We start from the raw sequence: 20,784 nt of genomic DNA, 5'->3' as shown, positions 1-20,784 counted from the left end.
CCTGCTGAAAACTTACCTGGAAAACAGGAGCCGGTTGGATAGTATTTTAGTTCTACCAGAAAATGACATTTCTGTTTGCGCTGCAATTACGCCCCACGGATCTCTTTTAAACCCCCACGTTCCCGCTTCTGAAATGGTCGGACAAAGAGCCTTCTACTCTGTAGTTAAACATTTTGCGCATGAAATCTCCAAACACTGACACATCCCTACCTGTCCCTGTCCACCAAGTTAAACCCCTTCCTCGCCGCGGCCAGGAACGCCAGCACTCTCCCCGTCCCACCGTGCAATGCCAGATTCGTTCTGCACTCAAAGACACAATGGCAATGAGATGTTCTCACCCGACGTCATTTCTGCCTGACGATATGAACCAGTTCTCGGAGGGAATTATTTCGTGTACTCGACAGAAAACAAGGGGAGCTGAAGGGTTGCATTAGCTATTGTAATTGCCAGGAAAAGTCAGTCCCCCAAATGACGTGCGTCGCTTCTTTATTTGGTCCGTGGCACCAGATGCACCTATATTTACTCTTAACACAGCAGTTATAAATGGGCCATTGATTCCTTTTTTCTTTTTTTTTTTTAGTATCATTAAGTGCTGGCTGACAGACCGTTTACATAAAGTACTCCAAACAACTTACAACACGTTTAAAGCTGCCTGAAGGTCACTGGATGCAAACTATGTTTACTATTCCACTTCGAGAGCAGAGAGAAAAGCAATCAAACAGATCTGGACTTTCTTCTTCCCTCTTTACCTTGCCCTTGTCAAAGTAATGGATAATTTCTTGATACAGTTGATCTTTCAGCTGTCCTTGAGTAGCAGCCTGGTATCCATCCCGCTGGGTAAGATGTGCTGCACATGCTTCTTCTGACCACTAAATCAGATGAGAAAGGGGGGAAAGGTGAAAGTAAATCAAAAGTTATGAAATATGTCAGCAAAATCAGGCTAAATAAAAGACACTTCAAAAAAAATTTAAGTAAGTGGTACCACAGCTAACGCACTAACGATTTTTTTTCGCAGTTGGGTACTTTTCATTCCTCAGGCACAGAGACCACTTATTTGAACGTGGTAATTGGAGGCTAATTACATATATCAGCTGGAAGGAAGCTTCTTGAGGTGGCTTCCTCTCCTCTGGGGGTTTGATGAGTCCGACCTTGGCCCACTGATGGGTACAAGCCGCTGGATGCATCACGAGCACTTGCAGGTTTATGCTGAGAGAAGCCCTGAAGCCAAGATACTTCAATACAAAATGGAAAGGACTCGAGGCACAGGAATTAAAGTACTAAAATTCATAGAGAACATCTGGAGGCACGGAAAAGCACAACTAACTTTCTACAGCCTGTCCGCCATCAGTGGCTCTTGCTCTTCCAGCAAATGCCTGACAGATGAGGAGCGAGACACTGATATTAAATAGATTTCCTCCTACACCTGACTGGACCGAGCCATTCTCCACAGTTTTTTCCCTTGCACTGGTACATTCTGGTGTCCAGTACGGACCTCTGGACTCCAGTATTCCTATCACCTCTCCTTCATCTCCCTTCTGTCCTCCCAGTAATATTCTCTGCGACCTGCCTGGGGACAAGACAGTACCAGAGCCTTTTCCCTAGAGAGGATACTAATACTACAGGCTGTCTGTTTTCCTGAGGCTGACAGGAAGTTAATACCTTAGAGACGCACAAGCCTCTATCAAATCAAATCAAATCAAATCACAAACCTCCATTAAATCCAATGAAACTTCTCACAGATTCAGAAAGAAACAGGGACCGGTGCTCCAATAGCACTTGTGGCCTTAAGAAACCAAGTTCAAAAATATAAATTAATTATTAAAGAACTGTTCATGTTCTTCTCTGAAATTCAGCGTTACTACAGGAGGAGGACTGCTCCCTCTAATAGTATAACTTTAGGAAAAGAAGAGAAGATCATGCAGAGATCAGCAACTCACAGATTTATTCGCAGAATTGCTGTCACATCACCCAGTTTTACCTCCTGTATCTTATTAAACTTCACCCAACTACTTCTTAATTTGGCCGAAACATTTGTGTTGGCTAAAGCAGACAGCTCTGACAACTCTGCTCTGCCAAGCTGTGTTTCTGAGCAGCACAAACTTCATGGAGTCTGCAAAGCAATGCCATGTATTTCAGAACACTGGGAGACACTACGTTCTGTTAGTTTTGAACATCTTAATTTCAACTAAATGGGTTAAAAACACAACTAGAGTCTTAAGTGCGCCTCATCAGCTTGCAGTCATGCGGAGCAAACGATGGTGGCTCTCTCTGCACAGAGACAGCCTTCTCACAGATTTAAAGGTGAAATTCTTGAACGCTCAGTCTTGACCCGTGATCCCATTAAAATCGGCGTGATGAAGTATATGCCAATGACGAGTGTCATCAAAACTCCTGTCTGCAAGGTTTGATGGAAATCTTCATCACTTCAAGTTGCACACACCATAAGACTGTTGCTCCTCAAGCCACACTGAACAACTCCATCCTCCACTAACTACTGGTAGTAACGGGATATTGTATGAGAGCAATACACTTTCAAAATGAAATAATTCCAAACTGTAACGTAATTCTATTAATAAATATCTGCTTAGTGACGAAACCTGTGACAAATACTACCCTTCCATTTGCAATCTTTGACAGATTTGCACTAAAAGAAAAGAAATCCGGGTATTTCCCTCCCTAAATTAAAGGAGTATATTAAGATATGCTCTGATCTCTGAAGACATCTGTAAGAAAACCCCACACTGGCTAAACTCATCCCTGGCACATCCCAGGTCAGGCTGGACCTTGGGGCTCTGAGCACCCTGCTCTAGGTGCAGATGTCCCTGCTCTCTGCAGGGCTTTTGGGCTGGATGAGCTTCCAAGGTCACTTCAACCCAAACCAGTCTGTGATTCTCTAAAGCACATCATTGACTAACAAGTTCAAGCTGTAACAGGTATAAGTTTGAATGACACTTTATGGCATCACTTCTCCAGAAAACAGAGCACCTGTGGCGGGGAATGAATGCTTTATCGTGTCTAGAAGGGTTGCTCATGCAAAGCGTGATGAGCAAGCGTGACACAATTTGGCCGTCCTGTTGCACGTCGCTTGTGGGAGTAAGAGAGATCTTTATAGCCACAGACTCAGCGAGTCACTCACTCGAACTTTGACTCAAGCTGCACGGTTCTGCGGGACTGAAGGTGTCAGAGGCATCTCCACACATCTTCATCTCTCTTGACACATGTCTCAGCACAGAAAATTTCATTACCAAAGAAGTGACTGCACCCAGCAGGCTGTGTCCAACAACTGCCCCTGCTTTTAATGACGAATAAAGCTAGTCCTACAGCGCTCCTGCACTCCTGGCGAATCTTGCTGATGTTTTCTCGGGTAATAACCATCTATTTATTTTAAAGCACAGCAAATACATCTCAAAGTGTCATAATTTAAATTGCCCATGTATGCTCTGCATCATATTTAGTCTTATTTAATGCTTGGATTATAGCTCGGGTTTGAGCTATGAATAAAAGGTTACACCAAAACGTGCCCTGAGGAACAGCAATATTGTGGTGTCTCTCTAAAAGTGCTATGAACCGTGTAACATTGTGTTACAACTACATGTACCTTTTAAAGGTGTGAACTTGGAAAGAAGACCACTTGAATCTCTCTTTTCCAAAATAAATTCTGAATTTTTTGCCATCAAAACTGAACCTACAGATGTCCAGGAGCACTCAAGAAGAGTCTCCAGAACTCCCTTGTATTGTCTTTGCAAAAACAACTTTGTGGAGCGCTGATTTACTAAAATATGTGTTTTGGTGCTTCCACACATTCCATGATGTAATTTTGATATTTAAAAGAAATTGAAATTGCAGCTTTGCAGTTTAAAACCTATGGCCTTGGCTCAGCCGCATTCCCCTTCATTTCAGACCAAGATGAGTCAAGCACGCTCTGACATCCACCGATGGCAGCGGGATGCTTCCCTGCTTGTAGTAGTTACACATGCAAAAGGTAAAACGGACACCAGAGGCAGCACGCAGCCGTTCACCAGTTTGGAGAGCTGTCCTAAGAGTGACGAACAATACCGCTACTGGTCACAACTCGCCGCGTGTTTTGGGGGTTACCTTCAGGAGCTTTGCATGCAGGAGTAACGTGTAGGCAGCTTCCGTGTAGTTATCGCATTCCTTGTGCAGGTCACACAGCTTGTACAAATACCTGCGAGCAAGAAAAACCACGGCTCTTAAAAACAGCTGGTTCTTAAATGTGACGGAATAATTTACTTTGAAGACTGCGATGGTTCAACACTATCTTCAAACAACTACATACAGGTGGGGTCAGGTGTAACTCGTATTTCTACATGCAGGACCATTTGCATTTCTGTGGTGTCCTTTTTCCAGTGCATCCCAATGACTCGTGATGTGGAACGAGATACTGCTCTCGCTGTTCAGCTATGGAGACAGATCTTCTTCCTTCAAAGCCATCACACCTCTGGAAGGGGATTCCCTTCAGTTGTTTGTTGGGGGGGTTTAGTGATCCCCAACAACCCCCTCCCAAACCGTCACAATTGTATTTTGGAAAAGCCAGTGAAAACACCAAACTCTGATATTTGTGAAGACATGTGATAAGTTTGTTAACAGAAATAGGAGAGAATTTGGGTGGGGGTTGACAAGTTGACAAGTTGACAGTGAGAGTCAACTTGTCTTTATGGAGGTGCTGAATAGGGCAGATCTACGACTCGTAACTTTACGTGTTCTTCCACAGCTACAAATCCTGGATTTGCTAGATTTGATTTGATTTTGCAAACTATTAAAGCACTAATTAGAACCTTTAAACAACAGGAAGCAACTTCACAAGCGAAAACTCTTCCAGAAAGGTAACAAGCATCTGAATGATATGAATAATACCTAGACAGGAAAAATAGCCGTAAAAACACAGCCTTTACCATTTTAGCACAACGGTCTACCCCATTTCGAGCCAAAGCACAGAGGACCAGGAACCCTGAGGTCTACAAAAAGCACATCAATATTCCCATTTGCACTTTCTGCGAAAATAAGATATTGAAAGGTTCCTAAAAGCTTTAAATTTAAAATAAGTATCAGTCGTGATATTACTTGACAGCTTTTTCACCCCCAAACCCCAAGTCACATATTTTGTCCCTCGCCAGGAGGCAAAATTATTTCTTTGCTCAGCTCTGACTTATTTGTTTTCTTAATGTCACAACACCCCTGGGTGTTTCAGTGTTGACTATAATGTAACTGAAGGAGTTGGAGAAGGGGGACAAAACAATCTCACGACTCCGATTTCTAACGCTCAGCGTGAAGAGCAGCTTTGGGATGTACTGAAGGTTCCACCTGGTGTTTTTCCATTACTTCTTTTCCTCCAGCCCCCAAGCAACTGATTCATACGAACTTAATTTTCACCAATTACACTACAGAAAGTCAAGCAGAGTTTGTCACCGGTCAGGTTTACAAACCTTATGTACATTTCTTCTCTCTCAATCTCCTTGTAGAAATTCTGAAAAACAACATAATTTTGTTACAAGGTCTTTGATTGCAGAGTCTGGGATGTATACAGAACACGATCTAAATTAAAAATTCATAATTGCATAATAGCAACCTCCAAACTGCAAAATGAAATTTGCCTCCAGTGATAGAACACAAGTTATTTAACTTATAAAGCCTAATGCCCTGCTGTTTCGGGAAGTGCCGTATATTAGGGCTTACGAATCACTGCAAAGGTTAAAAATTTGCAAAAATGGCACTGCTAGAAACTTGCTTCTGGCATTTGCAATCACGCATTATTAACCATTTTCAGTTGAAATTTTGTAATATATAAACTCACAATTTTTAAGCAGCAGTTGATCTGTGGATTTAAAACTCCAAAGCTTAGTCGAGCAGTACATCATCTGCTCTTGAAATCTAAGAGTTTCTTTGGAAATACAGTTAGATAAGCCTTATTTCTCTGGTTTTGTGTGCCACACATTCTCATCAGTCTCTTCAGAAATGCCTAATGCCTCCAGGTCTTGAGACAGACTAATTAACACTGCAAATATTGTAAATGCAGGATATGATAAATTGGGTGAGACATTTTAAGTATTACTGATTCTAATTGGAAGTTTGTCTTCAAAAGGTAAAATATACCTAAGAAAACAAAGTACAAAGACATTTCTCCTCCACTGAATTGAAATATATTTCAGTGCTAAATTAAAGCACTCTGGGCAGCCCCTAACTGATGCACCAGCCCAGCACTAATAGGTGCAGAAGGCCAACACAAACCTGCTCCTTCAGAGAACAGAAATAGCGGGTAGATTCTACACACCTCAGCTGGAGAGGATGGGTTGTTCAGCGGACAGACCAGTTGAGTTGATGTCACTGCTTGCTGGTTTTGAGTTCAACTCAAGAGACAAACTGAACCACACGAAAAATTTCTGTTTGTCTTGTGCTTTGTTTGCTTTTATAAAGCAGAAGAGAGTTCTGACTCAGGTGGTGCAGTAATGTAAACCCACTTTATCTGATGCGTTTCAAGAAGCAACATCCAATCAACCAAAATGGGAAGAGGCTTGGGCAGCAGGCTGACACTTGGATTTACTACAGCTCCCTCTCCCCTAAAAAGCAGTCCCTGCTCCTGCCCCACCTCTGGGTGCAGGTTCCCACATCCCCCTTCCTCTGTGCTGGCCCCCACGTGTGTAGCTCTGCAGCCAGCAGGCTGCAGAACGGATGGGGATGAAGAATAACCGGAGAAGAGCGTGAGCTTTCAGCGAGATCCCTCCTTGGATCTGCTCTGCTACCTTGGCGGCACGCTTGCATTCGCCAGGATTGTCAGGGGTAGGAACAAGCAGCTGAGGGAACAGGTAGGGCTTTTATGGTTTCTGTTTTAACATCAGCGCCGACTTAAATGCACATCAAAACCTCTGGCTTAAACTAGAGTCAATACAGACAGAAGCAATCCTGCGAAAGCCTCTGCATCATTAAAGTCCCAATTAAGATCCCCTGGAGACCTCAGGTGGGAATTGTGCTGAGTATCAGCCCTGGGTTGAGTTTTTGTAGCAGCATAAATTTCACTTCAAGTGCCTGAGAATGATGAAAAGACTGAGCTGGCCCTGGAGGGCAAACGGGACTTGAAAATCAAGATAAAGTTTTAAATGTTGCCTACGGAACAGGAAGGGAAGTTCTGCCCTGCGATGCTCTCCTGTGTTTCCCGCAGCCTTCAGCGGCAGGGCTGGGTGTGGGTATCTCACCGTGATTTTACTCAGCAGCAGCAAATCTCCCACAAAATTTATCACCCGCAAAAACTTGAAAAATCCAGGTGACAAAACTCAGCATCAGGAGAGGCTGTTAAAGCCACTCAGAGAAACAAAACCGAGACCCCAGCGTGCCATTGGTCCCTGCGGTTGGGACGGCAGGAATTACCAGGAGGAGGTGCAGAGTATTATGAGGAAGGGAAGGAGAAATAAATGCACCTTCCATAGGACGTTTTTCCAGTTTTAAAAATCGTTGCCAATGCGTACGCGACTCTTTTATTCCCTCTCTTGCTTGGTGTGAACTGGCAGGCGTTTCTCACGCCGGTTCTGCTCAGGAGGACAGCAGGACTTTTCAGTGGGCAATCCAACAGCTGGTGACAGCCCTCCAAGTTCCCATTTCCTGAACGTTTCAATGCTTTTCGATGTGCACAGAGAGGGAAAACAAGCTAAAACCAAAATCCCAGTTTCTGATTTGATGTCTCTACCTCCTCTCCCGTTCTAAAGGGCGCCGTTTCACTTACAGCTCATGCGGCACACAGGCTGCGCTGCACGAGCCCAGGACATCTGCATTACTCACAAGTGCTCAAATTACAAACTATTTACTCAGATCTTTCCAAACCAGCCTGAACGAAATCTATCAGCCATAGCACATAAACGATAAACACCGACTGTGCCCCACGTATTTAAAAGAAATAAAAGCTTTGACCATGAGACAGGGATGAAAGCTCTGAATCCTCAGTAGCTGGTAACATCGAGTTCTACTGGAAAAATCACATTTAGCTTGTGTTGTGTTTGGGGTAACATTTATTTTGCCATCATTTTTCAATATGTGCTGATTTCGTTCTAGTAGAAATCTCATATTCTAACGTTTTGCCCCAAAAGCATGACGTGTATGCTACGGGGACAACTTCTGCTTCCAGCTGCAGCCTAAGTGGACAAAAGTTTGTAAGTATGCAGTAGATATTCCAGAATTTCTGGAACTAACAGGAGGAAATTCCACATTCTGCTTTGAATGAAATAGTAACACTCAAACGTCTTCAAAAATTCTGAACTCGAAGCTGAGCGGAATGCAGAGTACAAATGGGGTTGCAAATGAGAATTTCTGCAGTAAAATGCGCATTACTGCAGTGTTCTGTATGTCAGAGGGTTTTTCTGCATAAAACTGTTCATGCATCAGTTGTGAACATCAACATACAGCCCTCAGAGGTCAGGCCCTGAAACACTCCTTAAGTCTTTCATTAGAATCAATTAAAGAAGTAATAACCCGTCTTTCCATAGATTCACCTTCACTAAAAGAGGAAAAAACCCCAAAGTTCTTCAAACTGCCATGAGAACCTCACCCCATACTCTGTTTTACGCAAATCCTTTGTTAAAGGTGTAAGATAAGGACCCCAGGAGCCATTTCAGGCTGGCGACTCCTCTGCTTACCAGCACGTTGACCGTACAGCTCATGCGGTTCTCCTTGTTCTCGTCGTGCATTATGGTCCTGTAGTCCAACAACCTCTCCATTAAGCGGACAACGAGCTTCACAAAAGTTTCTCCGCTCTTAGCAAGGTATTTGTGTTTTCTGCAGTGCTCCAAGAGACTGAAAACCCAATTAAATTTGCCTTGTTAATCACATGCAGAAAAAACCTTGACTCAGGTGCGACTCTAAATATTATGCATCATTAACAGATTCTAATTATTTCTGGGCTACAAAGTTCATTGTAGTCTAATTGCTCTCTCTCCTGACTTTATGGTGACATAAATCTCGCCGCTGATCAACACTTACATTTTGTCAAATAACACTTTGTACTGCTCATCTCCTCTGCCTCCTTCCACTTCATGATCCAGTTTCGTGATGATCTCATTTTCAAACTATAATTAAACAAAGCAAGCGAAAATAATCAGATGGCAAATATTTCACTTTATTGCCGTAGCCTCGATGGTTCACAGATCGGTTGGGTATCTTGGCGAGATGCTTAGCCACTCTTTTAAAGCTCGATTGACTTTAAGAGTTTGCGGGCTCTGGTATTAGACTATCCACGATGATCTGGTGCCCTACAAGGACTTTTTAGTTGAAGAAATCATGGGTCACGCTGTTAAATGAAGTGTAAATATTTGCATTATGAAAAACTAAATAAGGAGATTAATGACAAGAATGAGGGCAGGGAAAAAGACGACACAAGGCCAGGCACAAAATGTCCCCTGCAATAACAGCAATGGCTACAAAAGTAAAACACAAAAAAGCTGGAAGCTCTGCCAGAGAGGAGATGGAACACGCAAGGCTGGAGGCACGGCCCAGTGTCACTAAACCCCTCTTCAGGGACAAAGCTACCGATCACAACAGGGCACAACCCCATCAACAAACCTGTTAGTAAGTCATGGCAGAGGGGAAGGAAGTTGTTTCAAACCACTTAAGAGTAATAGTTTTATATGGGCAAGTGGCCATTAGAGTATTTTAAATGCAAACTGGATAAATCATCGGATTTTTCCATGATTACAGCGGGTTCAACGTGTTGCTGCTATGTCCCCTGGGGCCTGGGTTAGGGATGAACGCAACCTGTTAGTGGAGGAAGGCTCAGGCTTGTCCCGCTGTTACGTAACCAATCGCTCAGGTCACCCAATTCCTAATTCCTCATTAAATAAGCACAGACATCCACATCACCAGAGACACAACCTCCTGTCACGAGAACGCAGCAGAAGAGCGCGGGTGAGAAGGGAGCCTGTGGCAGGGGACCGGGAGCCCATTAGTCACAGTGGGAGTTTATCGACGGAACAGTTGTCTTCACGTCTTCTCGCTGTCACTGGCTTAAGCAGTCCCTAACTATCCCGAGGAAAAGCAAAGGGCCACCTGCACAAGAACAGCACGTACGAACATTCTGTAAATGTCAAGAGATGTACTTGGCATCCCCAGTTAATATTAACCACATGTAACGTACGAATGAAAGAGGAACGGACTGCCTGCAGCCTGAAGTACTTCCAGACCAAGGACGCACTTCCACAGCCACCGGGCTCAGCACCAGCCGACCCGAGTGGTGCCCAGGACCCTTTCTTGCACCTCCACTCAAGGCAGGAGCTTTCCTTCCCGGTGCTGCACTTCCCCTCCTCCTAAGTCATACCAGTAACACAATGGCGTTTCTTGTACCTCATGAACAAGGGATGATGATTCAAACTAAAAGAGGGAGAGTCAGACTCAAGAGAAGGAAGAAATTGTTGATGCTGAAGGGTGGTGAGACCCTGGCCCAGGTTGCCCAGAGAGGTGGCAGAAGCCCCATCCCTGCCACCATCCCAGGTCAGGCTGGACTTTGGGGCTCTGGGCAACCTGCTCTGGGTGCAGATGTCCCTGCTCCCTGCAGGGGGGGTTGGATGACCTTGAAACGTCCCTTCCAACCCAAATCAGCCCAGCAGAGGACCCTGCCAGCCCAGCACTCTTTGCCGAGGCTAAGAGGAGACATCTGGGCAATGGGGCCACCATACCAGAGCATCGCAGACACCAGTCCAGAGGGGGTAAGCCTGGCCATGATCTCACCCACGGTGTCCCAGGCAGGTCGAACTGCAGGCAGGTGCCACACGTGGTCACCTCACTGGTGCCGCTGCCCTGGCCATAGCACCACTGCTCAGCACAACAACCAAGGGGCAGCGGGGACAATAGGGGACAGGGAGTTTCTACATCATTAGCCCCACGGGGGAGCTGGGGAAGACAAGTTGTTACCTCCAGCCAGCAGCAGGGTCAGACTGGTTTAGCAAGGAAGAGAAATTGCATTTTTTTAGTCCACACTGTGAAATTCTGCTGGCATTTTTTTTTTTCAGTGAGGAGTGTGAGATCATCCTCGCCAACAGACTTACGTCATGATGAAACTCTGACATTAAGACATGGCTTTTCACCACCTTAATTTATATCACTTTGAGGAGGCGTAGTAGCTTCGTCCACCATCAATCTCTCTGCCAACATCAGCTGCATTTTAACCTCTGCCCACACAGTCCCACCTCGGCTAACAGAGGTTATCACAACACCTCTACCAAGGACCAAGCAGACAAGCCCTTAGCTCTGCCACCGTCCCTCTCTCCTGAAATAACTGCTGTGTACGTGAGGCAAGGTAAACCTGGGCAGGAAAAGAGAAAAGCCTGCAGCAAGTAAGGGCGAGGAGGAGCACCTCAGCCACTCCCACAGCTGGAGGCACCTGCCTGCTCTCCTGGAAGGACTTTTTTGCAAAAAGCAGCTGTGAACATCCACATGCTGGACAAGCTGAACCAATCTGTGTACGAAATGTGGCCACAGACTGTAGAGAAGTTCCTGCTTTGCTAAGAAACCTCAGTTTTAGGGAGAAATACACATTGGCATGAAGGATTTGCTTGGTAAGTTGTGACAGTGCCAACATACTGCTCTTTGTTAGGACAATTCGATCTCTGAACATCTTAAAAGGCTCAACAGCAGAAATGTGAAAAGCCACAGTCAGATCCAGGACACCATTTCTGTCTCCCTTTCCAAGTCTCCGTGTTCTCCTCAGCATTAACTGCGGTAACATTCACATCATTTCCTACCTTCAAGAGCAACCCCAGACTTTTTGTCTTCTGCGGTTGAGTTGGGAAATTTATTTTTACACACCACTTGGCAGCCGACCAGAACTGTGTTATAAACAGAAAAAAAAAAAGTCTCTGCTCTGAGCTCAGTGCCTACAAGCTACCATGACAAATAACGGCAGAAAAAGTCCTGCTCAGAGCAAATTCCCGATTCAGTCTAACGACATGCACAAGTCAATCCAACTGTGAGCTGTCAGGAACCCTGAACTAGAGACTGTATCAGGCGTCCAGCGACAAAATCAACCAAGGACCCAAACAGATAAAAACCTTACAACAAATTTTATTATTATGCAAGACTGATTTAAAGAGGAAAGCCCAAACCTCAGATTAAAAACATTTCAAAGGTGCTCTTCTGCTCCTCAAATGATCCTCAGAATCATGGAAACATGGACTGGAAGAGACCTCGAAGGTCATTTCATCCAGCTCCAGGTGATGCAGGATTATTTCAACACTACACCAGGTCATCTGTGACTTGCTTAGCCCAGTACTGAGCATCTCCACGGAGGGATGATTTCCCAGCCTCTCTGGGTAACCTCTTCCACTCCCCCACTACTTTCCTTGTGAGGAAATGAATGAAATGTGAAATGAAACAAGGCCTTTAATACAAGGAATCCATTATTCAAAAAAATGACAAGAAAATGAGAAAAGGAGGAATAATGCAATCCACCCCCTCTAAGAAGCAAACACAAGCTGAAACACGTTCCCGTAGTACAAGGACATGTCAAGTAAAACGCTGAAGCAACACAAAGATGAAACAGCGGAGTCACGAAATTCATGTTCTCTAATGAGACCAGAAAGAAATTGACTTTCTATACCAACGTGAAAAATGGCACTTGCCGCCGTGTGGGCCCTTTAGGTGATGTATTTCTTAGTAAGAGATTACTCAGATGAAGAAGAGCAATTACATTTGTCATACAGGATCTTGAGCATCTTCCTGGTATCAGTTTTACTGAATTTTCTGTAAACCTTGGCTTTGTGGGGCCATCTCCCTCACAGCCTGCTGGGGTTGAACGGGGCTGGACTAGCGGCATTGCTGGGCTTTTAAGGATAATTTACAATATCTCTGCTCTTCAATCATTCTTGATATTTCTCAAGGAATTGATACGATGCAGACGACTAAACACGATTTAACATAGTTAAAATTCCTTCTGCGGTCTTTCCTCAGAAGAACGCTTCATCAGCGCAAGTTGAGGTTTATTGAGTTATTGTCTTCCATGATGGGAGTAAGAACATGGCCCTGGAGGCGCACAAGCTATCGGCTCCGGGACCCTGCATCTGTCATCTGTCGATAATGTCACAATTTTCCCCCTTTTTTTTTTAAATGCATGAAATAGCACGAAGCAGGCCTGCAGTTATTGTGATGGAATTTGCACTCAAGTGAAGAAGCACCAAATCTTCAATGTTTACACTTGCTGAGGCTCTTTCTGGAGGCTTAGGGGGTCTATCTGGCACCACCACTGCGTTAGATTCATACCCTTCCGTTGACAGCGAAAGCTTGGGGGGTGACGTTAGGAAGATTACAGGGAATTATTATCAACTTTTCCTTGCAGTTGATCAAGACCTCAGCTTCTCTTCAGGATGTGTGTTTGAACTCGAGCAAAAAGTGTATCTGCTACTTCACCCACCTGTTACAATCTCCCATCTGGAGGAAATAAATCAGTGTAAGCTATCTAGAGCTTTTGAGTGTCGACTCAACTAACTGCTTTTGGTTTTAGGTTCACCAAAGTGTGCCCAGGCTGCATTTATAGCACTGACTGCCAGTCTAATCTAGCTGTAGATGAGGAGGACTTTGAATCCTGCAAGCTGCTATAAATTTGTTCTGATATGGGATAATAATGAATTTCCCATGGAAAATTCAAGTGACGGATACCACCACCAGAAATCAGTCCTAATGCAGACAGCACAGGAGTGCTGTAAAACTTCGTTCCAAGGCTGCTGCGGAAGCTGGTGGTAATTCCCAACAGTTCCAGCTGTCCCCTTTCCTATTTCCATGGCATTCTGGTCGGCAGCCGTTAAACATTAGGTGATTTTGGAGGTCTCTAGACTTAGTGCATTACTCTTCCCCCTCGCCTTCCAGGTCTGGTGTGGGAGGAATACCGACATTGGCCAAAAGGCCAGAAAACAAGAAAATCCTCCACATTTGCATTTCACCCATAGATAACTGAAAATGTTACTTATCAAACGAATCCTCTGTAGGGGATGACTTATTTGAATTGGCACGTTTGGGATTGCAGGGGTGAATCTGCAGATGTGAATCAGCATCGCAGAAACTCAGACCAGTCATTAACTTGTGTTCTGTCTGCAAATCTACAGCACAGGGAAAGGGAGGTGAACACAAGGCTCAGAAGTGGTCAAAAGCCTTAATGAGGAATTACAGGTTCTAAAAGTCAAGAGAGATTCAGATAAAGTAGGAACTTCTCATTAAGGAGAATTAGATAGATTGATTTGAAATTCATTGATAACCAGCAGGAAAATAAATACACTGCAAATAAAAATGATAGTACGACCGTCTTGATACTGGGATTTCCTGTTAAATTTTAGAAAAGAATTAAAAGGCTTTCCCCTTTATTTCTTCTGGTCTTTACTTATTCAATTCTCCTCACAACAGAACACCAGAGAGAGGTACTTTAGCTGCACCACGGTTTCATTTTAGCGATCGTACGCATTATGCATTCATTTATTATGCATTTCTAGATGATTTTGCATTATACATTCATTTATCACACATTTCTATATGATCTTGCATTCTGCATTCATTGCTTATGCATTTCTATACCATTTTTCTCTCTTTTGGCCTATGGTTCCATTACGCTGCCATTCCACCCTGTGGAAGACCGGACAGACGCGTTGTTGTATTTTTGGGCTCAGATTGTTACTTTTATACAACTCCTTTCTCTAACAGGGTCAAAACACATGCTGGACCTTGCACGCTTATATCACTGATGTTGATGCTCCTTAGCAACGTGGTTCAGCCTGGAATCTAGACATACGGGATGCTGAATTTTTCCCTGCTCATTTGCAGAGTCGGGGGTTCCCCTCTCAGATTTTACCATGAAGAATAAGGGTACTGCCTGCCTTCCTTCCTTCCTTCCTTCCTTCTTGAGGAGAAATGTAATTATCTTGGGGAAGACAGGCTGGGGTAGTGCTTCTGACTAGATTTATTTATTAATTTATATTAGATTTATTAATATTAGATTTATTTATTAATAACCCCTTATTTATTAGGGTTTTTTTTTAGCTCTTAAAGTAAGCTACTTCTATCAATTAATGGTACCAGATCAGTTGAAAGAAATCGAATTATGATGCAGTGTCGTGAGATAGGGAGAACCTATCCAACACCTGCCCTGCCTTCTCCCGCTTCCTCCCCACCCCAGTTCCTGCATGGGCGCCTCTCTGTGAACGGATTCAGCTAGAAACAAGCAGAATATCACATCAGCAATGACACAGGTCCAGAAAAGGTAAGTTAAAAGTTCTGGGTAGGCAAACAAAGAGGAGTGCTCAGTGGAAATGGAGTGACAGCTGGGAGGAAGAGCAGCAAAAGCAGAAGGTCAGGGCTTTTTACGCTCTGAATTCCACATTTCAGCTGACTGATTGTTTCACGATGAACTTTCTCTCCTGCTGTCAACCGCAGGATCCATCACGTTCACCTGACCAGGCCCTGAACAATCAAACCGATTCTCTTTCATCGCTCCTGGGGCTCTGACATATTCCCTTTGATCTGGAGGGTTCACTCGTAAAGCAGGCAAAGGGAACAAAGCAGAGAGGAGAAGGAGGCATTTCCTTCTGCCGGGGAGCTGCAGACCCACACTGGCTTCAGTATCGGATTCATGCTTTGAGGTACAGGCTACTTTGAAGCTTTATATAGGCTTCAAAGCAGCTCAAGAGGGAGAGGACAAAAATGGGCAACTCCTACTTTTAATTCAGTCAGCCTTTAATTTAGTTCTCTAAAAACGAGAGATATTTATCTTCTGGGTTTTTTTTTCCCCCCTCAGGGCTACATATCCCGGAAGAACGAAAAACCCCGTTCTGTCTGCTACTGGTTTTACCAGGCAAACCAATTCATACTGAAATTAAAAGTGCCACGGGGAGAGCAGTCTGGTTAGAACACAAGCGATCACAGCATTCAAGTTCTGCAAAAAAATCTAAATTCCTCCCCCAGAAACCATGAGGTTTCTACATCTGCTGGAGAAGTGGAGCCAATCTAAACCCTTGTTGATGTGACTAATAAGGTTAGATAATTGGATTTCTGGCAGATTAGTTTAACAGCAGCCAACCACTCAGTGTTGAAGTTCTCTTTGAGAGCGATGCTGGACAAGGGTAATTGATAGTTGCCTATAGATGACTGCATAATGCAGTACATTACGCTGACAGATGAAGCATGAAAGCTTGTCTAGGTACTGGTAATACTTAAACCAATTATTTTATATCTATTTCTATCACTTAAACACAAAAGAGACAAAAAGGATGAGCCAGGAAGCTACAGGCGAGGCAGGCACACTTCAGTTCCTGAGGAAACCATGGAGCAAGCTCTCATGGAAGTTATTTCCAAGTACTCAAAAGGCAAGAAGGTGACTGGGAGAAGCCAGTGCAGATTTACCAAGAATAAATCACATCTGACCAGCCCCACTGCTTTCTGTGATGAAACTATCTGCTCACTGGACGAAGAGCTGCGGTTGTCTCGATCTTAGCGATGTGTCTGACAGTCTCCCAAAGCTTACTTGTTGACAAGCTGGTGAGATACGGACTAGATAGATAGACTATGAGATGGGTGGGAAAAGTGGCTGAAGTGCTGACTGATCTCAAAGGGTGGTGGTTGAAAGACTTTGATGGTCTGAAAGATAGAAAACAAGAAATTGCGTAATATTTAAGGAAGAGAAACTTAAAGTCCTGAATCTGGGATGGCATAGTTGCAAGCTGCAGTACAAGATGATCTGCTGGAAATGACCTGCTGGACAGCAAACTGACCATGAAGAAGCAGTGTGCTCCTTCAGTGGAGGGGGAAGAGTACAGCTAGAGGATCAACAGGATTATTTGATTTGTTGGGCCATGGGTGGAATACTGCATCCAGTTTTGGTTCCTCCAGCTTGAGAGAGACGTTTGCAAATTGGAGATGGTCTAATGGAGGAGCAGAGTATTGGAGAACCTGCAACAAAGAACGGCTGAAGGAATTGGGTTTGCTCAACCTAGAGGAAAGCAGACTCAAGCCTTCCAACACCTAAAAGGTGGTTACAGGGGAGATGGAGTTACTCTGTTCACAAGGGTGCCCAGTGACAACACAAGCAGCAACAGACATGACATGATTCGAGGAAATCTCATCTGGATAGAAGAAGAAAAGTCTTAAACATTGGAAAGAGTCTCCCAGAGATGTGGTGAAACCTCTCTCACCGGAAATATCCAACACTGAGCTTCACAGAGCCCTGGACAACCCAATCTGAGGCTGAGTTTGGACCAGATGACTTCCAGAGGTCCCATCCAACCTAGGCTTTGCTATAATTCTCTGCTCTTTACAAGCTGTGATCTTCATTCCCCAAAGACCACTCTGAGATACTCAGCAAACCACATAACTACGTTATCTGCAACGCCATAAACGGACAGATTGATCACTCCCCATTAGACACAACCGTCCTCACAAATGCACCGGAAAAAGGTTTACTGCCTCTGCGCCTGCCACATCAATGCCACATCCATAAAGAAAGAAGCTACGCTGACACAAGAAATAGATGTCCAGTACCTACAAACCAAGACAGCTCTGACTTAAGCATGAGGCATTTTTCTTCCCAAAAGGCAAAAAGAATTTGTGTGAAATATTTAAGACATTCATTTATTAAAATCATCCAACTATTCCACACAAAGCTGGTTTCCTCCTGTCAAGAAAATATAGGGCCATAATTTTAGCTATAAAGTTACCCTCGGATTTTTCATGATCCATATAATTGTACAAATAAAAAATGACAAGCCACAAAACAGAGCATCTGACAGGAAACTGTTTAAATGGCATCCCAGCGAGCATTTCAATCTTTACAGTATCATCGGAGTCAAACATAAGAAAGAATGATTATGCAGTAATTGGATGGATCCAAAATACAGTTCACAACCTTTGCACACACCAGCCAGCACAAAACAAATCACAGTAATAAAGCTGATGCCATTTCCCTTGCTTAAGTCTCTCCACGCAGATATTCATTTACTCTGGCTACGGATTTATTAAGAGCTGGTTATGAATAATAGCTCACAAAAAAATACGGAACAGGGGAAGAATTTCCATCCAAGAAAGAGAACTGCCAATATAAAGGGGGAAAAAGTAAACAACACACGTCAAGCTTTATTGCAGAATTCACAAGGTCATGTCCTGACTGAGAGAAATTTCTCAGTGTAAAGGAGCTGCACTGGCTTATACCGTAACGCTACCTGGACTAACTGGTTTTACACTCAATCCGTAAAGCAAAGTTTCAAGGGAAAGGAGGTCAACTGGATGATGTCAGGAAACTTTCTTTCACTCCACTTGTCTCTCAAAGATCTATCAGGACAAGATTTTGTGTGCTTATTCAAGGACTTCTTTCAGCAAATAGAACAGAATAAAAACGCTACGTTAGTATTTTTGATTTTGCAGTGCCTGTACAACATCAAGAAGCACTGACTGGAGAGCTTTTCTTCCTCTTCAAACCCGTTAAATGGTAGAGAGTATCAAAATTAGAAGATACTAGAGATGATAAATTCTTAGAGGTTATCGTTTCTTCTGCCACATTATCAGGCTTCCTTTACACCCAGTTTAACTCAGAAGCAGCCTCCTTTTCTGAGTCACAGTGAACATTTCAGACATCTGCCTTTGCTCTCTTTTTGTATCACAACAGAAGATTTAATTCACTCCATGCAAACCTTTCCTTCACCAAGAATTCAAAACTGACAGATGAAAGCTACAGCCACTCAAGAGTTACAGAGAATAAGCAAATCCATAATTATACGATTCTTGAGACAAAAAAGAAACATCCAAAATTCTTACATTTTGTCAAAGAACAATCAAATCTTTCTCACAAATTTGAAATGGCCGTAGCTTAGAGCTTACCATCTGGAAGCTTCTAGTAGAATGGAATTCACACTGCATCATATCAAAGAAGATTGGGATCGTAGCTTTCCGAAGCTCGGTTTCCGGGATAAGCGTCATTTCTAAGATAGGTCCCACCATTTCCGGGATGAACTTGATTTTATGCTGACCTTTAAGAGAAAAGATGTGTTTCAGAGTTAACGAACAGCCACTGACTTGGGTAGAAGGTAACTGTTATAAAAGCTGCATCAATAAATTCTCATATGGCGCAACGAAGGATTTTTCCAGACCTGACTCTGCTGGAACACATATTACTATCTATGCCCCAAGAGGTGGGTGGTTAAGAATAAACCCAAACGACTGAGTTACTGCATCAGAACTCAAACTTCTTTTCCACAAAGAACCATAATTGTACACTCACGTTAAGCTTCAAGGTGGTTTTTTAAATACAACTGATGGTTGGCAGAGCAGACTAAAAGGCACATCGCTTGTATTATCTTATTTAGACTTCTGTATCTTCCGCAGTGTACAAAATGTTCTCCGCGTCAGTCTATCGAAGCGTCACCACGAGTGCACGCTTACACAGCCTCGAGACATGAAAGTACATCTCACCAAGCCAACAATATCTCTGCTTTCTTCGGGAGCTGATCTGACTGGCAAACTTTATTTCACAGTCACCTTCTCAAGAAAAACCACCGCCTCCCCCAACCCTCCCTGCTCGCTCTCCACACACGGAGCAGGAATTAAACCTTAACAGGAATGTGGCACCTAATAAATATTGCGCTAGTTAAAAACACCTAGTTACCGTTCATATTATTATTATTAGCTGAAGTGCAGAGTGTTGTATGTTCTGCAACTTATCTGCTCAGCAGCTCCACGGATTGATGCTGGCATAGGGCTCCGCTGTAGCAGAGCACCGGAGAGCTCCAGGCAGAGGATTTCACGGCAGAAGTTTAGAAAATACGAATGCACTGCCCTCTCGGCAAGAGGCTGGGGTTCGTCTGAACCTCACAAACGCGGTGTAAACGGGTGTACACAGTCAGGATCCCACACGGCTTACGCCTCCACTGCTGTGGTCTGGACCTGAGCTCGTTTAGGAGCCTGCAGCTTCTTCCACGTTAAGACTCTTGTTTCCTACTGCAGTCACCAGGGGTACGTGACACAAACAGATTTTTTATTTTATTTTAATTCATTTATATTTCACTGCACTCCACCGGTAGGGCAGAAATCACGGAAGTCTATAATTAGCAGTTCCACTTTTGACCAGAACTAACATAAATCTCAACAAATGTAATCAAGAAGAAATCCTTTACTAACAAAACACACTACTTTTTTTAGCAGATATAATTCAAGTTACTTGATTTGGCAAACTTCAGAATCCTATTAGCATTAGCAATCCTATTAGGGCAAATTAATACTCAAGTAAAACAGCTGCTTTGTATGATGCTGCAGTGCTGGTTGTTGGCACGGAATATCAAGTGAGAGGCACAAATCTTTCCTCTGTCTCTCTTACAGGTTATTATTACACTCGGCCTCTCAGGTGACAGTTTTCTTGTATCACGCCTGAACAGAGTCGGAGTCGATATTTCAGAAAACAAATAAGAGTGACAAAAGTTATCCATCAGGCACAAATTCAACGACACAAAGCTCTCCGGCTGCCACAGTGGGTTTTTCCATTGCTTCAAGCACAGGGATTCCCTCAGAAAAGTAACTAACATATTTTGAACTTCAGAGGTGAAAAATGAAAATTCACAGAATCTTTGCTTAAAATCTTTGCTCCCCTTTCCTCTTCTCTGGGGGCTTAGAAACTTCTTGCTCAAAACGAGAGTCACTGAAGAGGTGATGTGATGACAAAGGCCACAGACGCCACCTCCCAAGGTGCTCGCCAGCACCTTCACGGAGGTGAACGGGAGCCAAAGGCAGGACGTGTCCCGGAGCTCGCAGGACCCGTCGGGCGGAGGCCGCCCC

General features: G+C 43.8%; 1 protein-coding gene across 1 annotated transcript in view; it reads right to left on the bottom strand.

Moving 5' to 3' along the window:
- Positions 1 to 20,784, bottom strand: part of LOC104494977 (dedicator of cytokinesis protein 1) — a gene marked incomplete at both ends in the record, with an annotated part of 118,316 nt that overhangs the window by 46,875 nt on the left and 50,657 nt on the right. The window contains 6 exons of the mRNA XM_010137886.1: positions 750 to 869; positions 4,096 to 4,186; positions 5,445 to 5,485; positions 8,640 to 8,796; positions 8,983 to 9,068; positions 18,838 to 18,986. Coding sequence (XP_010136188.1) covers positions 750 to 869; positions 4,096 to 4,186; positions 5,445 to 5,485; positions 8,640 to 8,796; positions 8,983 to 9,068; positions 18,838 to 18,986 — 644 coding nt within the window. The remainder of the gene's footprint in view (positions 1 to 749; positions 870 to 4,095; positions 4,187 to 5,444; positions 5,486 to 8,639; positions 8,797 to 8,982; positions 9,069 to 18,837; positions 18,987 to 20,784) is intronic.

The sequence above is a fragment of the Buceros rhinoceros genome, unplaced genomic scaffold (assembly GCF_000710305.1).
Source record: "Buceros rhinoceros silvestris isolate BGI_N320 unplaced genomic scaffold, ASM71030v1 scaffold886, whole genome shotgun sequence".
Lineage (NCBI taxonomy): Eukaryota > Metazoa > Chordata > Aves > Bucerotiformes > Bucerotidae > Buceros > Buceros rhinoceros.
Note: the sequence above shows the minus strand (reverse complement) of the source record. Positions and strands in the feature narration are given on the sequence as shown.